General features: G+C 43.9%; 2 protein-coding genes across 29 annotated transcripts in view; one reads left to right on the top strand and one right to left on the bottom strand.

Moving 5' to 3' along the window:
* Nucleotides 1-732, bottom strand: part of DEPDC5 (DEP domain containing 5, GATOR1 subcomplex subunit) — a 120,248-nt gene extending 119,516 nt beyond the window's left edge. For 8 of the 20 annotated variants that reach the window (XR_008956989.1, XM_057305777.1, XM_048221361.2 and 5 more), the window contains exon 1: nt 680-732. The gene's annotated coding sequence lies outside the window, so the exon portion shown is untranslated. Of the gene's footprint in view, nt 1-162; nt 203-239; nt 486-510; nt 599-632 lie in introns of those variants that run through there. The other 12 variants (XM_026484887.4, XM_026484891.4, XM_026484893.4 and 9 more) reach the window with 7 other exon arrangements.
* Nucleotides 733-4,629: 3,897 nt separating this feature from the next.
* The window catches only part of PRR14L (proline rich 14 like), a 56,856-nt gene continuing 44,048 nt past the window's right edge, over nt 4,630-17,437 (top strand). For 3 of the 9 annotated variants that reach the window (XM_057305786.1, XM_057305789.1, XM_026484886.4), the window contains exons 1-3: nt 4,672-4,814; nt 6,559-6,681; nt 12,376-12,901. In XM_057305786.1, the coding sequence (XP_057161769.1) occupies nt 12,428-12,901 (474 nt within the window). In that variant the 5' untranslated portion in view covers nt 4,672-4,814; nt 6,559-6,681; nt 12,376-12,427. The other 6 variants (XM_057305788.1, XM_048221401.2, XM_026484881.4 and 3 more) reach the window with 5 other exon arrangements.

Below are 17,437 nucleotides of genomic sequence, written 5' to 3'. Positions count from 1 at the left end.
ATCTGGGAATTAAGGGGAATTCGGGCCAGGGTCTAGTCTAACCTCCAAGAAGATATTCTATCACACCCTAAAGGGAAAACCTGTAGTGAACTGGGTACTCACTACGTTGTCTCTAAAACAATAACACCCAAATACTAAAGAGATCTTGAAAGAGGTGCGCACTCATTTTGTAGATGAAGAAGGGGTGGGCCAGAGCGAGGGACTTGCCCAAGGTCACTCAGACACTGAGACACTCTCACCATTCACGTTTCGCGGTCAGTGTCCTGGGCAAGGAGAGGATAAACAGGAGGAAGGCAGGGCTTCGTTCCCTCAATGTCCATCTATGCAAACTCTCAGCGGCTCCTCCTCCCCACCCTCATTCCGCAGCTGCGGCCACTAAAGCTCAGAGAAGCAAGGAGACTTGTCTAAGATCACACAGCAGGATGGGGAGTGGGGTCAGGACTCGAACCTGGGCCACCACCCCCTCCCTCAGACTCCACAAGCCCGGGCCCGGCGAGCAACCCCACTCACCCGCAGCTCCGGAGCCCCTTCCCTCCTCAGGCCGGGGCTCCGAGGGCCGGACCCTCCCGAGGTCCCCCGCGCCTCCTCTGGACGCCCCGCCTACGCCCCCACAGCCCCTGTGGCTTCCGTACCCAAGCTCAAGGTTCCTGTCCGCCCGCCCGGCCCCCAGAGTGCTCACCTGAGAACCCGCGCAGCTCCGGTGGCTCCGCCCCGGGGCCCCGCCCCCTTCCCGCCCACACGCCCCGGGCCGCTCTGGCCCGGCCTCCGCCTCATCTCGGTGTCCGCGCCACTTCCCGATCCGGGGCTCCCGCCAGGGGCGGGGCGTCGCGTGTGGCCTTTATCTCTGGCTGTCCGCTACGTTTACCGCTCGCTGGCCTGACGGCAGCGTGCCCCAGAAAGGAAATCCTTTTCCTCCCAGCCATTCTCAGACAGATCCAGGCCCAAGAGCTTCGTTTCCCATTTAGTGATTCCCCAACAGGGCAAACTCAGGCGAATCTCCCCGGATCTGTAAACGGTGTTGTGGACCTTTGCCTGGCCTCACGGGGCTACCGAGAAGCACAAAATAGTTTTACAAAATAGGAGAACTTTTGTAAAATGCAAAGGGCTTAGCACTTGCGACTTAGTGCGATGGACCCTGCTGGGAAGTATTCACTTTGGGGTGTGGTTTTCAAATCCCTGGAAACCCCAAATGAATTCCGTGCCTCCCTGGTTATTAGTAATAGACCATAACTTTCACAGACATCCTTATGAAATGGTCACATCCCTATTATGTGGCAGGTACTAGTGTATTTCACAGACACGTAAACAGGCAGGGGAAATAGAACTCCTCAGAAGGAAGCAAGGATGGACCCTGACCCAGTCGAGTCCGACATGGCTCTGAAGGCTGAGCTTTTAACCAGCGTCCTCCTCACACCCAGGAGCTTAGCCTAAGCCCGTCAGGACATCTTTCTGTTCTCAAGAAGAAACTGAGAGCTGTGTGGGCTGTGCCAGAAACTCGCCAAGGGCTCCTGACAAGTTGCCAGCTCCGTCTAATTGACTTGCGGTTTTTGGAAATTTCATGAATGTTTAAAGAAAAAACGTCGCATACCACAAAGGAGACGGGAGTAGGCGAATGCGGGGGAAGGGGGGGGGCGTGAAGACGAGAGCTTCCTTAAGCACCCATACATCCACACTTCCACTTTAGGATTCGGAAGTTAAAGAACTATAAAATAATTGTAATTTTTTATGTAAGTAAAAACATGTAATCAAGGGGACTGAAACAGTTGCAAAAACTTTCAGGGATAAAATGTTAACTTATTATAAAAGACTTTAATGTTGCTAATTCAGGGGACACATTCAGATTCCCCCTGACTGTTTTGTTAGCAGCAGTGGCTGGTGGGAAGTCTTTTCATCCCAGAAGGGCTAATGGGATTCTCTCTCCCTGGCCCTCTATCTCTTGAGAGAAGTCCATAATTGGTGTCCTATCTTAGAATTGCAAATATTTCACTTTTTCATTTAGCAAAAACTTGTTTAAAAAAAAAAAACCTTGACAGGGGCGCCTGGGTCGATTAAGCGTCTGCCTTCGGTTCAGGTCATGATCCTAGGGTCCTGGGATCCAGACCCTCATCAGACTCTCTGCTTAGTGGGGAGCCTGCTTCTCCCTCTCCCTCTGCCTGCTGCTCTGCCCACTTGTGCGCTCTCTCTCTCTTTGTCAAATAAGCAAATAAAATCTTAAAAAAAAAAAAACTTGATAGGTTTTGAGCCTTTAAAAATTTGTCAAAGCCTAGTTAAGGTTAGGGAAGGCTGGAGCAGTTAGCTCCTGGACTGGGGATCTAGTGTAGGGGATCCTTGATTCTAAGATCACTGTGCTACAACACCTGCACCATAGTCTGTTTTTGGCGGTGTGGCTTTGCACCAAATTCTTCTCCTTTCTTGATTTTCTCCATTGTCAGATGGAAATAAGAAATACATGTATTTCCTTGTTCGAAGGTGTTTGAGGACCAAATGAAATGAGGGACATGTTACATTAGGTCTTTCAAATTAAAAGAATTTAAAATGCTATATATAAATGCGGAGTATTATTGACAAGCATGGAATTGATTAGAAAACTGGCTCTCCTTGACTTCCAGGGGATTCAATGATATATATATATGCTGCTTCTTTTAGACCTCTTTGTGCCTAATACAGAGCTAGGAGCAGAATTGGGAATAGGGTGAGGTGGGTAAGGCTAGTGAGACACTTGCCTTAGGGCATACAACGTTAAGGAGGTGTCAAAGAAGCTCAGGGAACAAGATAAATAATATTTAATATAATTTTCAAAATAAAAATTAATACGAAAATCCACTATTAACAAAATATCACATTTTAAAATAAAGACAAGATGAGGGACCTGGGTGGCTCAGTCAGTTGGACGTCCAACTGACTTCAGTTCAGGTCATGATCTCAGGGTCATGGGATTGAGCCCTGAGTCAAGCTCCACACTCACCGGGGAGTCTACTTGAGGATTTTCTCTCCCTTTCCCTCTGCCCCTCTCCCCATAAATAAATAAATAAGTAAATAAATAAATATTTTAAAATAAAATAAAGACAAGATCAATAGTGGTGCTGGACAGTCATGCTAGAGCCTGAGGCAAAAAGACAAACTAGTAATACTGGGTGGGTTTCTCAGTTCCCCTTCTACAGGAAGGGGTAGGTGCTTGAGAAAGTACTCGACAATGTGGATACTGTAAAGGTAGAAATGTTTTAAAGTGAATTTCTAGTTAAATAATCCCAAAACCAACTGTAGTAGCCTGTGTATGAATTGTACACATATACAGATGATCTATGCACTCACAGGCTGTAAAATAATAGGTTTGGCATTCGGGTTTATGTATCTCCAGCCCTGACCCAAAGTGGGAAAACCACTGTCTTGACCAAAATGGTCCACATGTTGACTGGCTCAAAGTTATCCTGATCAGAGAAGAGAGAATTAAAATCTCCCATAAACCTCTAAGCCTCCAGTTCTATAGTCAGCCAGGTTGATAAGGTCCAAAAAGCAACAGCTTTCTGTATTTAATACAAGGCTGTGTGATTTGGATCAAGTGGACTCCATTCTCGGAAATTCCTTAATTCCCCTCCCCCCCTTCTAAGATTTTTTTAAATTTTTCTGAGAGCGTGAGCAAGCAGGAGGAAGGGGCAGAGGGAGAGGGAAAGAATCTCAAGCAGATTCCCCATCAAGCACAGAGCCCCACATGGGGCTCAACACAGGCTCGATGCCACGGCCCTGAGATCATGACCCTGAGCTCATGACCTGAGCCAAAATCAAGAGTTGGACACTTAATTGACTGAGCCACAAAGGCACCCCTTTGATTACCTTTTGAATAAACTTTCTTTCCTTCCTTCAAATGTCTGTTGAACGTTTACTTGTGGCCCAGGCCATGCTATGTGCTGACCACAGAATGATGAACAAGCATAGGAAGGGACAGATGATGAACGAATCAATAAATAGATGCAACGTGGCAATTTCAGCCAGTGTTTAAGCCTTGAAGAAATTAAAACAAGATGCCTTGCAGGACTGGAGGCAGAGGTGCCTTTTAGATTTAGTGGTCAGTGTGATTAGAAGTGGGGGGGGCACCTGGATGGCTCAGTCAATTGTCTGACTTCGGCTCAGGTCCTGACGGGTTCGAGCCCTGCATTGGGCTCCTTTCTCAGCAGGGAAGCTGCTTATCCCTCTCCCTCCCCCTGCAGCTCCCCCTCCTTGTTCTCTCTCTCTCTCTCTCTCTCTCTCTCAAATAAATAAATAAATAAAATCTAAAAGAAAAGAAAATAATAAGGAGCAGGGGCCTAACATGACCTAACACACTGGTTCAAGTTATAAAAAGATCTCCTGGGCTGCCGGAGAGAATCCCCTAGAATTGCAGCCGATAAGGCCAGGAAAATAGTGGACTGGACCAGGGTAGCAGCAGTGGAGACAATGGGCCCAATCGGAGCTGGAGCAAAAGGTGTGTTCCCCTTTAAGAAGCCGGGCCGCAGGGGCGGGGCAGAGGGCTGTTAGGGCCGGCCCACGGCCGGAGGCCTGACGCGGGAAGAGCCTCCCCTAGGATTGCGCGCGCGCCATGCGGGGGCGGGACGTGGGTGAGCCCGCATGGCTGGCTCGGGCCCCGGATGAGGAAGTGCGGGGGGGGGGGGGGGGAGGAGCGAAGAGGAAGAAAACCATAGAGACGAACAGGCGGTGGCGGCTGGAGCGCCTCCGGGCTCTCTCGGCTCGGTAGGCTCAGGTAGCTTTGGCTGCGACGGGGCTGCGGCTGCAAAGGCCGGGCTGGCGGGGCGAGCGCGGGCCGCGGAGCAGGCCTCAGGGTAAGAGGCCGGGGGCGGGAAGGCTTCGGGCGCAGCCGCCCCGCCCCACTCCACCCTGAGGGGACCCTCCGCCGGGCGTTGCAGGCGGAGGGGGAGCCCAGGCCCCCCTCCCTCTTGGGGCGCCGAAGGGAACGGAGGCTGTTCTGCGGGCGGCGGAACGACCGGGGGAGAGGGAGGAGACCAGGCCCCGCGTCGAGAAGGGGAAACGGCTTCTCCGAGTCATGGCTCCGACGGGGGAGAGATGCTCCTCTTCAACCTCGATACGGCGGGGGACCCCCAACTTCTCGAGGAGGGCGACGCCCCTTGTTGTGGGCGTACGCTTTTCCCCATCTCCTGTGCATTTTGTCAGCGGTGCGATACCCGCGCCCGGGGTGCGAGGGGGAGATTCTAAACTTATTTCAATCGGAGGGCTAGTATAAAACCCCTCAACAAGACCTTTCCCCCGATTTGGTCAGCACTCCCCAGATGAAAAGCGAGACTCAACTTGCCTAAAAGTGTTGGGGGGGGGTTCTTCCTTCCCTGTAAAAGAGAGACTTAACCTTCTTTCTTTTATTTTTCACCTTTGCCCATAGATATAAAGAGGAAGACCCTGAATTTACTTTGTAGTATTAGAAGTCAGTCTCTTCCCCCCCTCCCCCAATCACGTCCACAGAGGGAGCCTCGCTTCTCTTCCCGCAAGTCTCTTGGTGTGCAACGAGCTCCTTTCCCTTGCACAGTTAAGAGCATGGCGTCTGGAATGTGGTAGTTGCAAGTCTGTCTCCCACTTCCCATCTTCGTGACCTTGGTTAGTTGTTTAACCTTTCTGAGTCTCAGTTAGCCCATCTCTAATTTGGGTCCTCTTTGTACAGCATTGTCTTGAGGGCTAAGGGAGAATTTGTGTAAGTGCTTAGGACATTGTAAGCTTTTGGTAAATTGTTGCTGTCATTGTTACTTAATTTGCTGCTGCTGCTGTTGTTGTTGTTAAAGAAAGAAAACTAGTATCTTCCATAGAGACCCAGATTTTTCCATGCATGCCTCCTCCCGTCCCCACGCCCACATCTCAGGTGTTCAAGCCATCCGTTCTCACTGGAAAGGAGACTTTTCCCCACCCTGGGGTGGAGAAAGAGGCATTTCTACTCCCTTTAGATTTTTCCATGCTCCCCAAATTAACAAAGAGGGCCTCAGAATAAGCAAGAGAAAAAGACTTTGTTTTTGGAAACAGGTCTGTACTCCAAGAGGGAGGCAGGACTGATACTAAAAGCCGGCCTTCCCTTTGTCCACAGAAGCTATCACTTCTTTCTGACTGGTTAGAGATGTCCTCTCCCACTCCCCCTACCTGCTGTAGTGATTAAAAAGCTTCCTGCTATCTGCACACCTCCCCCTCCTCAAAGAGGGAGCTTCCAACTTCTTTTCTCAAAGACTCTCTACCTTTCAGAGGAGGACTCTTTCCTGCAGTGTATTTAGAGTGGCCCAGATGGTTTCCTTCTCCTTTTCCTTTAAAAAGAAATGAAAATCTTTTATGCAGAAATCCTTTGTCAGAAATCAGGAGCATTTTCACTGTTTCACTCCCCATGTGGAGACAGAGGGATCCTTTTTCTGCATGCTAATAAAGGAAGGAAAAGGGAAACAGTGCTTGATGCTTCTGAGATTTCCTGCACACTCCATGTTGAAGAGCTGGGCCCTCTTTAGTATATAGACTTCCCTACCCGACTTTCTGTTTGTCTAGAGATCTCGTTAAAAGATTCTTCTTTCTCTGTCCCTCAAGAAGAGGCCCCTTCTCCGAATGCTCTCATGGAGGCATTGGCTACAGTGTCCGAATCTTGGAAAAGAAAGCCCCTTTCTCAAGGTGAAAGGAGTGTTGTGAACTTCTGAGGGCCTGATCGATATTGTGAGTATTGTCCCTTGACACAAGTGTGGCAGCGCCTGGTGTTACTAACTGTTCTTCGTTTTGAGCAGCGCTTTTGCATTGGAATTAAAGGGAGGGGAGACCTTCAGACTGGGGATTATTGGGCACATGGTTTTCTGTTCTGATGTTTTCTTTGTTTGATTCTTTTTTCTACGTTTTACTTACTGCTGTAAACTTTGTACTCCCAGAACTTTTGTTTTAGGGGGTGTTTGAACTGCTAAACTGAAAGGGCACTTTGTCAGGTTTTTAGTATTATAAAATGTATTCTGATGAGATTGAGAACTGCAGCGTTAATCTTTCACTGGTAGTTTATTTTCTTTTCTTCATGTTTTTGTTATTTGGTAGGATAGGAATTAGCGCTGCCACTAAGAAAAAGCTTTCCATCTTTTTTGTGTGTAAAGTGTTCTTAAATTACCTCCTATGCCCTGAGTGCCTGCAGTGGGGCTTAGTTGGAACTCTACCACCATTGTTGGTATCTATAGACGCACTTCGAGAAACAAAGAGATATAGAAAAGTTAGATCGTTTAGAGTCGTGGGATTTTTATGGGTGGCAGGACCCTTTGAGGTTATTTTGTTTAACTTGTTCATTTTACATGTGAAAAACAAGCCCAGGAAATTTAAGTGACACATTCAAGGCCATACAGCCCACAGGATAGGGACTGAGGTCTCCCAGTTCAGAGACCAGCAACTAGACTGCTTCCCAGCATTGCTGTTGCATTTGACATAGAAAGGTTTTGAAATGATTGTTCTCAATTCAAAACAATTTTTTCTTTTATTGGGATAACTTTACTGCATACTCTCTATAAGTATGGGTCTTTTTTCAGGGATAAGTCCATTCCCTAAACAATCTAATACTCATTTGTGTCATGGTAAAGATGACAAGCCAGTAGCAGCTGGTAAGAGTTGTTTGTGAATCTATGATTTATTTTTTGCTTATACCTCAAACTAGGTAATTAGCCAGTGTGCTCACCAAGTAGGTTGGTTATAAGTCATTAGTAAGGATTAAGCTATAAATCCCTGCCTTCATTTTATGAGTATGTATAACTCACTGTTTCCTTTTGAGGTTTACTTAACACTTTAATGTAAAAACTTCTATGGTTGAGGCAGAGAGCTGACATTTGGAAAGATACTGATAAAATAAAGGGATAATACACTTACCAGTTATTCTTTATTCCTATTTGGATCTTGGGAAACAATGTTTAAAAATGTTTTAACAGAAGTAATACATACTTACTGTAAAAAAAAAAAAAAGTACAACGTATAAGTTGTTTGTGATCCTCTCACCCAGGGTAATACGGCTAATATTTGGATTATATTCTTTCAAACAGTTTTCCTATGTGCATATTTTACCAAAATAAAAGAGTTCTGATGTTTAGTTTGATAAACTATCCCAGGCAGCCTTCTTTGTAGAGTTGTTTCTCTACCCCATTATTTTTAATTGTTCCATTATATTTAGAAATTTAGTTTTAATAAACTTGAATGTCTGGTTAAAATTTTGTTCTGTTCCTGCAGTCTGTGGCATTACCAATATTTTGATAGATGGCTAAAATAAGAGTTTGGTGGTGCAAGCTAGTGAACTAAGAATAATTTTAATCTGCTGCTCTAGGCTTACATCTAAATATTACTTCAACTCTGAGGGGTCCAGATGAGACACTCCACTGTTCTGGGTGACTCAACTGCAGATACTGCTCAGAAATTCAAGGACCCAGGATAGGGCAAGGAGAAAAGGAGAGAAGTCTGTTTTGCTTCAACAGCCAACGTGCTTAGTTGTTTTACAGGTTGAAAATTCTTAGAATGATATCTTTACCAAACAGAAGATTCAAGAGGTGAAAGCTTTGTGGTGGTTGGCTTTCGTAAACTGGAAGTTATTTAGGGGGGAACCAAAGCTTTAAAATTCTGTTTTGGCCAATGCCAGTTTACAGCACAGATGCATGCATAAGAAACGTAACAGCACTGTTTTCCTTGAAGAATATTTTGAACCGTTCTTTGTGATTATCAATATTGCCTCTTCATGATACAGATCTGTTTAGTAAATGTGTATTTGTGCATGATCTTGTGTTTGGAACAAATCCTGAATTAGGGCCATGGGAATGGAAAGGAGTGGGATTTGTTAGAGACACTGCAGGAGTTGAGTCTGTGGGCTACAAGTGCTAATGGAACAACAGGAGGAAGGTCAGATATAGTTGTGTCTGGGGATTCAAGTCTGAGCTCTAGAGTAATGGGGGTGTTGTTACTGAGAGAGGCAACAGGATAAAAAATAAGCTTGTAAGTTTACTGAGAACATCTTACTCATCTTTGTTTTTCTTAGCTGTTTTTATGTAGTAAGACTCAATTATCATTGGGTTGAATGGGTTCTATCTTAGACATGTTAAGTTTGGGAGGGGTGCCATCCTTATAAATGAAACATAGGTCAGGAATTTGAGAAAAGATGGGAGCTGGGGACAGGTGTTTTTGTTTTTGTTTTAAATCAGCTTTCAGATATAATTTGCATATCATACAATTTACCAACTTAAATTGTACAATTTAGTGGTTTTTAGCATAGTCACAGAGTTGTGTAACCATCACCACAATCAACTTTAGAACATTTTTATTGCCCCCAAAACTATTAGCAGTCACTCCCAGTTTTTCCAGCTCTCACTAAGGAACCACTAAATCACTTTCCAACTCCACAGATTTGTCTGCTCCGGGTATTTTATATATATGAGATTTTATATGGTTCTTTGTGACTGGTGTGTTTTACTTACCATAATGTCTTCAAGGTTCATCCATGTTGTATCACAAATCAGTATTTCCTTCCTTTTTACAGCCAAGTGATATTCCATTGTACGGATGTACCACATTGTTTATCCATTCATCAGTTGATGGACATATAAGCTGTTTCCACTTTTTGGCTATTGTGAATAGTGCTGCTATGAACATTTGTCTACTAGTTTTTGTGCATGTGTACCTGAGAGTGCAATTGTTGGCTCGTGTGGTCACCTATACTTAAAGGGACAGTTTAGAGTCATCCACATAGCAGAAAAGCTGCAAAAAAAGGTGAGGTCATTAAAAGAGTGAAGCCTGGAATGGGAGGCGTGTCAAAGATTAAACTTTTGAGAACACTGACACCTTAGTGGCGGGTAAGGGAGAGGAACTCTGAGCACATGGTGGTAGCAAGAGACCCAGAGAGCCCATCTCGGTTAACAAACCTGATCTTTTACAGTATCCTTTCCTGCACTTACTCTTCTGGTCTGTATGTGGTATGATAACCAAAAACTGGATTGTATCTGTTGTCGTGAAAGGGAAACTGAACCAAATGAAAATTGAGCACCTCCTCCCCTTTTTTGGCATTGAATAGCAATTCTGCTTTAGCTGTTAACCCCCACATACACACACACACACCCTAAGTGGCCTAAAGTCTAAAGTGCCTCTAAAAATATCCAGGAGCTAGAGGAGAAAGGGGAAGATTGTAGCTCCAAAAAGGATATGTTTTTGTCAACACCAGTTATGAAAGTGTCTCGTTTGATTCTCACCATACTCCTGGACACAACAATTTATCTCTCCTTGCTGCTTTTTTGGATTCAGATTTTTTCATCGGCCCTCCTGTGCTCTCTAAACTTAAAGGACCAGCAGTCTGATTTCCTATAATTTCTAGTATTTAAGTTAGTAGTGTCATGTTATATACTTTTATTTTTGGGGAGGAGCCCTTCAGAACATTAAGGACACCCAGTGGATGAAAGCATAGTAATGTGAGTAAGTAAACTATCCACTACACGTTGGAAAACCGGAAGAAAGGCAGAATGGTCCAAAACGAAAGGACCTGTTATCTATCCTGCCTCAGGGCCCCGGGTTCAGTCTTGATAGCATGCGTCAATCAGTGGGATCTTCTGTGCAAGGAGGAAAGATTGTAAACCCAGGAATATTCAAGGAGTAGGTGCTTCTTGACCTGGAGGCAAGTGCCTTTTGTATAAGTGACATGTGTGGGCTCCCCCAGAAAATCAGGGCAGGAATAGAGACAGGGTCCAAGGAAACTGAGTTGTAAAGATTTACTTGGTGTATTGGAGAGTCCCTCCTGCTCAGAAATCTGAATGTGGTCAGTGGAGAGAAGGTGAGAAAACTCAATAGTCAAAACAGTTTGGTAGCCAGCAATGGATTTTGCTTGTATGTAATATGTTTATTTTGGGAAAAGATGGATGTTAGAAAGTGGTAGGAGTAGAAATCTGCTGGCTTTCTGCAATATCCTTTCATGTGTGCATTTTGGCCAAAGGGATTTGCCTATACCTCAGGTAAATCGTTGTTATGAACTCAGTTGCCGGAAATTTCTCACCTCTTCTCTCCTTTTGTTAGGATTAGGGGAAAGCATCAAGAATGAAATCATGTAGTATCTTCTTTGGTTAACCAGCTTCCACCTTGGTCAGGTCAAAGTGAATTTTGTTGTGGAAACTGCACACATTTGGTAGACTAAAATGGAAGAGTTACCAATCAGGAAACCCGAGTTCCAAGTGTACCATTCCCTAGCTGTGTGTGTGTGTGTGTGTGTGTGTGTGTGTGTTAACTTTAATAATGTAGTTTTATGAACTACACAAATATGCATATTTTAGCAAATAACTCATGTTTTCGCTATTCAGCTCAAGAGGTGAAACATTCCCAACACTGTGGAAGCCCCTTGGGTACCCCCCCTCCTCAGATTAACCCTGTAATATTTTAGGCAGGTCACTTTTACCTCTTCAGTGTGATGTTAGGATCTATAACGGAATAGTGATGGCTGCTCTACTTTGCTCACAAGGTTGTGAGAATCAAATTAGTTGTGTCTATGAAGGCACTTGGAAAATGTCAAGATGCTGAATAAAAGGGTTCTGCTGAAGGTCTGGTTTAGTAGCGTCTTGTGCTAGTCTGGGTAGACACAGCTCAAATGTTTGGTAAGCAGTACAGGAATGGAATTCTGTTGTCTCTAAACATCCTTTCATAGAGAATTATTGTTGAGGAAAAGTCAGTATATTAAATTCCTCAGAATCCCTCAGTATATGTTCATTCAGCAAGTATTTACTGACTACCTTCTATGTGCTGAGCTCCTCTCCCAGGCAGTGGGGATATAGTAATGAACAAAACAGGCAAGGTTCATGCCCTGAAAACAAGTAGAAAATCATCTTTATCTTCTAATTTACATCATTTCTATCCTTGGATGCTCAGACATGCTCATCTACATTTGCTGGCCCTCCAGGTTTAAACTGAGAATTGTTCATAAGGCAGTATTTGGGGGTTTTTTGTTTCTTTTTTTTTTTTTAATTTTTATTTATTTATTCGACAGAGATAGAGACAGCCAGTGAGAGAGGGAACACAAGCAGGGGGAGTGGGAGAGGAAGAAGCAGGCTCATAGCTGAGGAGCCTGACATGGGGCTCGATCCCAGAACGCCGGGATCACTCCCTGAGCCGAAGGCACACGCTTAACCGCTGTGCCACCCAGGCGCCCCATAAGGCAGTATTTGAATTGAGATTAGACAGATGTCTATTAAAGGTTTAAGGTATGTATTTTTCCACTAAGTCACAGTCTTTAAGGAGGATGTTTTGGTGCCAGATGTTGTCAGCATTTGAGGTAGAAATTTTTTATTGTCCTTATTTTAGCCAGTTTTAGCTGAAACAGCTTTCTTCTACCCTGCAAGGTTTTAAACTTTTATCCCTTCCTTTGATTTGTGTCAGGGTGAACCATTTGATGTAAAAGACTTGACTCCATAATCTTCCATCTGCCCTAATGCTGTCATCCGGAGTAGAGACTCAGCCAGTTCCACTTGATTCCTCCATGTCTGCCGGGGTGCAGGAATTATACTCTGAACTCTCTGTGAGTGTCTCCAAAGAGCTTCATGCTGACCCTGAGCCAAGTGTGATTCCAGATGTAAAACCCGGAGTCTCAAGCTCTCTCATAAGTCAGAGTAGGGCAGTGCCCTTGGAGCTGCAGAGGACTCGTGCGGAAAGTTGTTGTGAAGAAACTTCTGGCACCTTGGATCATGGGGGTGAGCCTGGGCGGTGTGGGCTGGTGGACTCCACAGCAGGAGGTTCTGTGGCTTCGGGGATCTTGGATAGGGAAGAGAAAACCAAGAGCATGGAGCTAAAGGTCTTCAGAGATCAAGGGGACCAGGCGGAAATTGTAAGAGACCCCTATGAGGGAGCAAAGGAAGACCCACATCAACATTCCACAGCTGCTGGAGAAAAGATCAGCCCAAGTCAGGTAAGACGTGAGATCTCAATTCAGATGAGTGTGAATGACAGCTTTCCAGAGTAACACTTCACATGACAAAGTACAGATGCTGACAGGTAGCTTATGATTTGTTCTTGAAACATTTCCAAAATGTTGAGTTTGATGTTAACTTTCTTTTGATGATATTTCAAAACCTTTGTGTCACATCAGACACTTGAAAAGAGAAAGTGCTTATCTAAGGAAAAAGTGTCACTTCTCTGAAGCAGCTACCATATGTGGAATGTTGAGTCTTCTGGTAGTCATGTGATATTTCTGCATCTGATTTTAAGAAATGGTGGATACTCATTCCTTAAGTTTTGGTAGCATCACAAATAGGATGGAGGGACAGGTCACAGAAATATCTCTGAGGGACTCTGCTGACCCAGGTAGAGCTTCATAGAATGGATACCCTAGAGGGATCTCCATATTTCGGGAGCTGGTCCTTAACATTGCAGGTCCAGAGACTTGACTTTTATTTTTTAATGTATCGGAGGTTATTGTCTCCAAAGGACTGACCCATGCTAATCCACTTCATGAGAGACTAAACTATAAATCAGAAAGCCAGTTCTGTAATTCACAGTGAAAAGTGGAGTTAATACTTTGTAGAAATGGTCACACTGGCTGGTCAGTATGTCTTCTCCCCGTAGGCAAGCCTACATGGGAAATCAAATCTCTCTCTGTAAGTGTGAAATTAGAATAATAGGGTTCAGGTAGGCAAGACTAATGATTTAGTGAGCTGTGATAGCCTGAGGAAGCCAGACTCCTAAAGGAATATACCTGCCAAGTACACTAGAAAACTTACTTTCTCCTCTGGATAGTGCCTTAGACCAGGGTTCAGCAAACTTTTTCTGTACAGGGCCATGTAGTAAATATTTCAGACTTTGCAGGCGGTAGGGTCTCTGTCAGAACTAGTCAGCTCTGCCCTTGTAGCATGAAAGCAGGCATAGACAATACATGAATGAGTGTGGCTGTATATCAGTAAACCTTTTATATAGACACAGGTACTGGCCCATGGGCTATAGTTTGCCAACCCCCACTCTAGACCCACAAATAAATTCATATTCCCTGGGTTTTCTGGGCTAAGCTCCATTTCCCACCTTATAAATATGTCATTTGTTTACACAGGTTACAGGGCAAAATCGATTGTTGTTAATAGGCTTCATACATTGACCATAGTTAGGAATAGTTGAATCTTTAGATAGCGGTAATTAAGTAAAATACCAGGTTTTATGCTATGATAACCTACCCTTAAAAATATAAGTGAGGTAACAGATTCAGGATCTAAAAGTTTCTTTCTTCTTGATATGGTGGGCTTGGTCTAACAAGATGAAAATTTTCTGTAATTTACTTAAATCTTCATGTAATATTTGGTATAAAATAAAAATATCATAAATTATGAAGTACATAATACAATACATACACACATATATATATGCCTCCTAACCTACGATCTAGAAAATTACTGTCCCTTTCTCCCTCCCAGCTCCACCTGAGATAAATACTATTTTGAATTGTGTAAAGCAAAATGAAATTTAATAGTTATAAATGTAAGACTTTTTTACTTGGTTCCAAAAAGTGAACTTCATAAGTGGGGGAAAAAAAAAAGCAGAAGTACTTTTGGAGCAACAAAAGACCTATAGGTTTTAGCTAGTCAATTAGAATTGACTTTGTGGGATAGCCACCAAGAAAAGCCCATTTGCTCTTAAATGTACATTAACAGAAATGTGTTACCTGGACTGAGAAGTAGCAGTTGTAGTTTGTTGTGTGTTGGTTAGTCTGTAGTTAGAGTATCACACTCGCAGTCCCCTCTCCCCACCCCAGCACTCAGATGAGCTCAAGATGCCCCTGGGGTGGGGAGGACAGAGGGAAAGCAAGGAATGTGTCAGTGTTGGGGTCACTGGCCAGAGTGGATCCTGTCCTCTCCTCCACGTGCTGAGCCTGGTGTCACATGTATCATGTGTAGGAAGAGTATAGAAAACCAGAAATGCGTTCATGATAAAGAATTCACACTAATGACAGAACCTGAAAATACACCATTGGAGGCCAGTTGCTTGGGTATGTCCTGTGAAAGAAGAATCAAGGCAAGCCTTTAAGAATTTGGAAAGCTATCAAGCAGAAGTGGTTCTGTTGGACACAGGCTCTGTAGAAGACATAGTGATAGCTCAGTCATTCTCAGGTCAGAGGACCCTTTGAAAATCTGAATGAATGCTACAGATCTCTCAGAAAAGCAAACTACTAATTCAGAAGGTTTGCAGAGCCCAGACATCCTTGGACATCAAGATAAGAATTCTTGCTAGATTGGCAAAACAGCACAAACAGAACACAGTTGGTGAATTAGGAGAACATTTTGCAATATATATCACAGGTAAAGGACTTATCTCTCTAATATATAAAGAACTCTCTCTTTTTTTAAAAAAGATTTTATATGAGAGAGAGAGTGCACAAACAGGGAAAGGGGCAGAGGGAGAGGAAGAAGCAGGCTCCCTGCACCCAGTGCGGGGCTGCTTCCCAGACCCTGGGATCTTGACCTGACCGACTGAGTCACCAGGCACGCCATAAAGAACTCTTTTCCTTATTTTAAAGATTTTATTTTTAAGTAATCTCTACACCCAGTGGGGTTTGAATTTACAACCCTGAGATCAAGAGTCGCATGCTCTACTGACCAAGCCAGCCAGGCACCCCACTAATATACAAAGAACTCTTAGATTGGGGAATGGAAAACCCAATAGAAAAATCAAGGAAGGACTTGAATAGATGATTCATTTCTCTGTGTGTGTGTGTGTGTGTGTGTGTGTGTGTGTGTGTGTGTTCGTGTGTGTGTTCTTAAACACATGAAGAGATGGTCAACCTCACTTATAATTAGAGAAATGTAATTTTAAACAGTCGAAATGCCACTTTTTTATCTATTAGATTGGAGAAAATAGAAAATTATGGCAACATATCTGATTGGCAAGGCTGTGAGGAAAAAGGTGTTCTCACTCATTGCTGGTGGGAATGCATACTGATACAAACTTTCAGAAGAGGAATTTGGCTGCACCTAACCAGAAAGCATATGCTCTGACCTGTTGACCTAGCACTCTCATTTCTTGGAATCTACCCTGAATATATACCTGCAAATTATAGAAATACATATACCCAAAGTTACTATTTGCAGCATTGCAAAATGTTGGAAGCAACCTAAATGTCCACATGTAGGAGAAAGGTTGAATAAACTGTAGTATGTATATGGTACATCCATACGTGGAGCACTATGCACCTGTAATAAAGAATTGAGGATCTCCACGTACCGATATGGAGTGATTTCCAGGTGTGTCATGGCTCCCCAAGACCACCTCCAGGTTTGGGGATTCACTGTAACTCACAGGACTCAGCGCATGGTCATATTTGTAGCTAAGATTAATTGTAACAAAGGATATAAAGCAATGAGTGGGGAAGCATGGTGCAAAGTCCAGAAGATATCAGGTGCTGGCTTTCAAGAGTCCTCTCCCACCGTAGTCACACACACACACACACACACACACACACACACACACACACACAGAGCCTTCTCCAGGAACAAACTGTGACAACATATGTGAAATGTGGTCTACCATGGAAGCTTTTTAGAACCCAGAGTTTTTACTGGGGTCTGGTCCCATGGGCATCCTCTGCCTGGCACATACCAAAATTCCACACTTCCAGAAGAAAAGCAGGTGTTCAACATAAACCCCATTATTATATGGGTGCACCAAGCCGCTCTTACCATTAGGGAATGTTGGGAACTTTCCCAAAATCTAAGTTCCCACATGAGCCAAGGCCACCCTTGCAAGCAGGCCTTTCTAAGGGTAACAGGCCTGCTATGTTAACTGTCTTCTGCAGGAGAGGGCAAGTAAACATCTGTTGTATACCCTCTTTCATTCAAGAAAGAAGGGGAGATAAGTATACAAATATCTGCTTGTTTGTATAAAACACACATGCGTACACATAGGAAAGATAAACCAGAAATGAATGGGTTTGGTTACCCATAAGAAGTGGGAGCAGGGTAGAGAAAGTGGGAATGGGATAGAAGGAACAGAAGGAAGTGACACTTCTCTGAGTACATCTTTTTGTATATTTCTGAGTCTGTACTTGAAAAATAATTAGACAACCAGAATGTGAGAGGAACCCAGAATTGAATAAAGATTCTAACAGTGACTCTTAACTGTATTACAAATGAATAATGAAACCACACTAAGGGGGGAGATGAAGAAGAAAAGTAAGCCAAGTACCTTTGGGAAACAGTATTTTGACTATATACTTTTAAGTCTATCCAATAAACCCAAAGCTTTTTTTTTTTTTCTTTTTGAGAAAGAGCAGGGAAGGGGGGACAGAGTGAGAGGGAGAAAGAGAGAATCTTAAGCAGGCTTCATGCCCAGCGCAGAGCCCAGTGTGGAGCTCGATCTCCTTACCTGAGCCGAAATCAAGAGTCAGACACTCAACTAACTGAGCCACCCCAAACTTTAGTAAATTTATTTTTCACAGGGGTGTGGCTTAGCAATTCCTAAACTG

Source organism: Ursus arctos, unplaced genomic scaffold, assembly GCF_023065955.2.
Source record: "Ursus arctos isolate Adak ecotype North America unplaced genomic scaffold, UrsArc2.0 scaffold_34, whole genome shotgun sequence".
Classification (NCBI taxonomy): domain Eukaryota; kingdom Metazoa; phylum Chordata; class Mammalia; order Carnivora; family Ursidae; genus Ursus; species Ursus arctos.
Note: the sequence above shows the minus strand (reverse complement) of the source record. Positions and strands in the feature narration are given on the sequence as shown.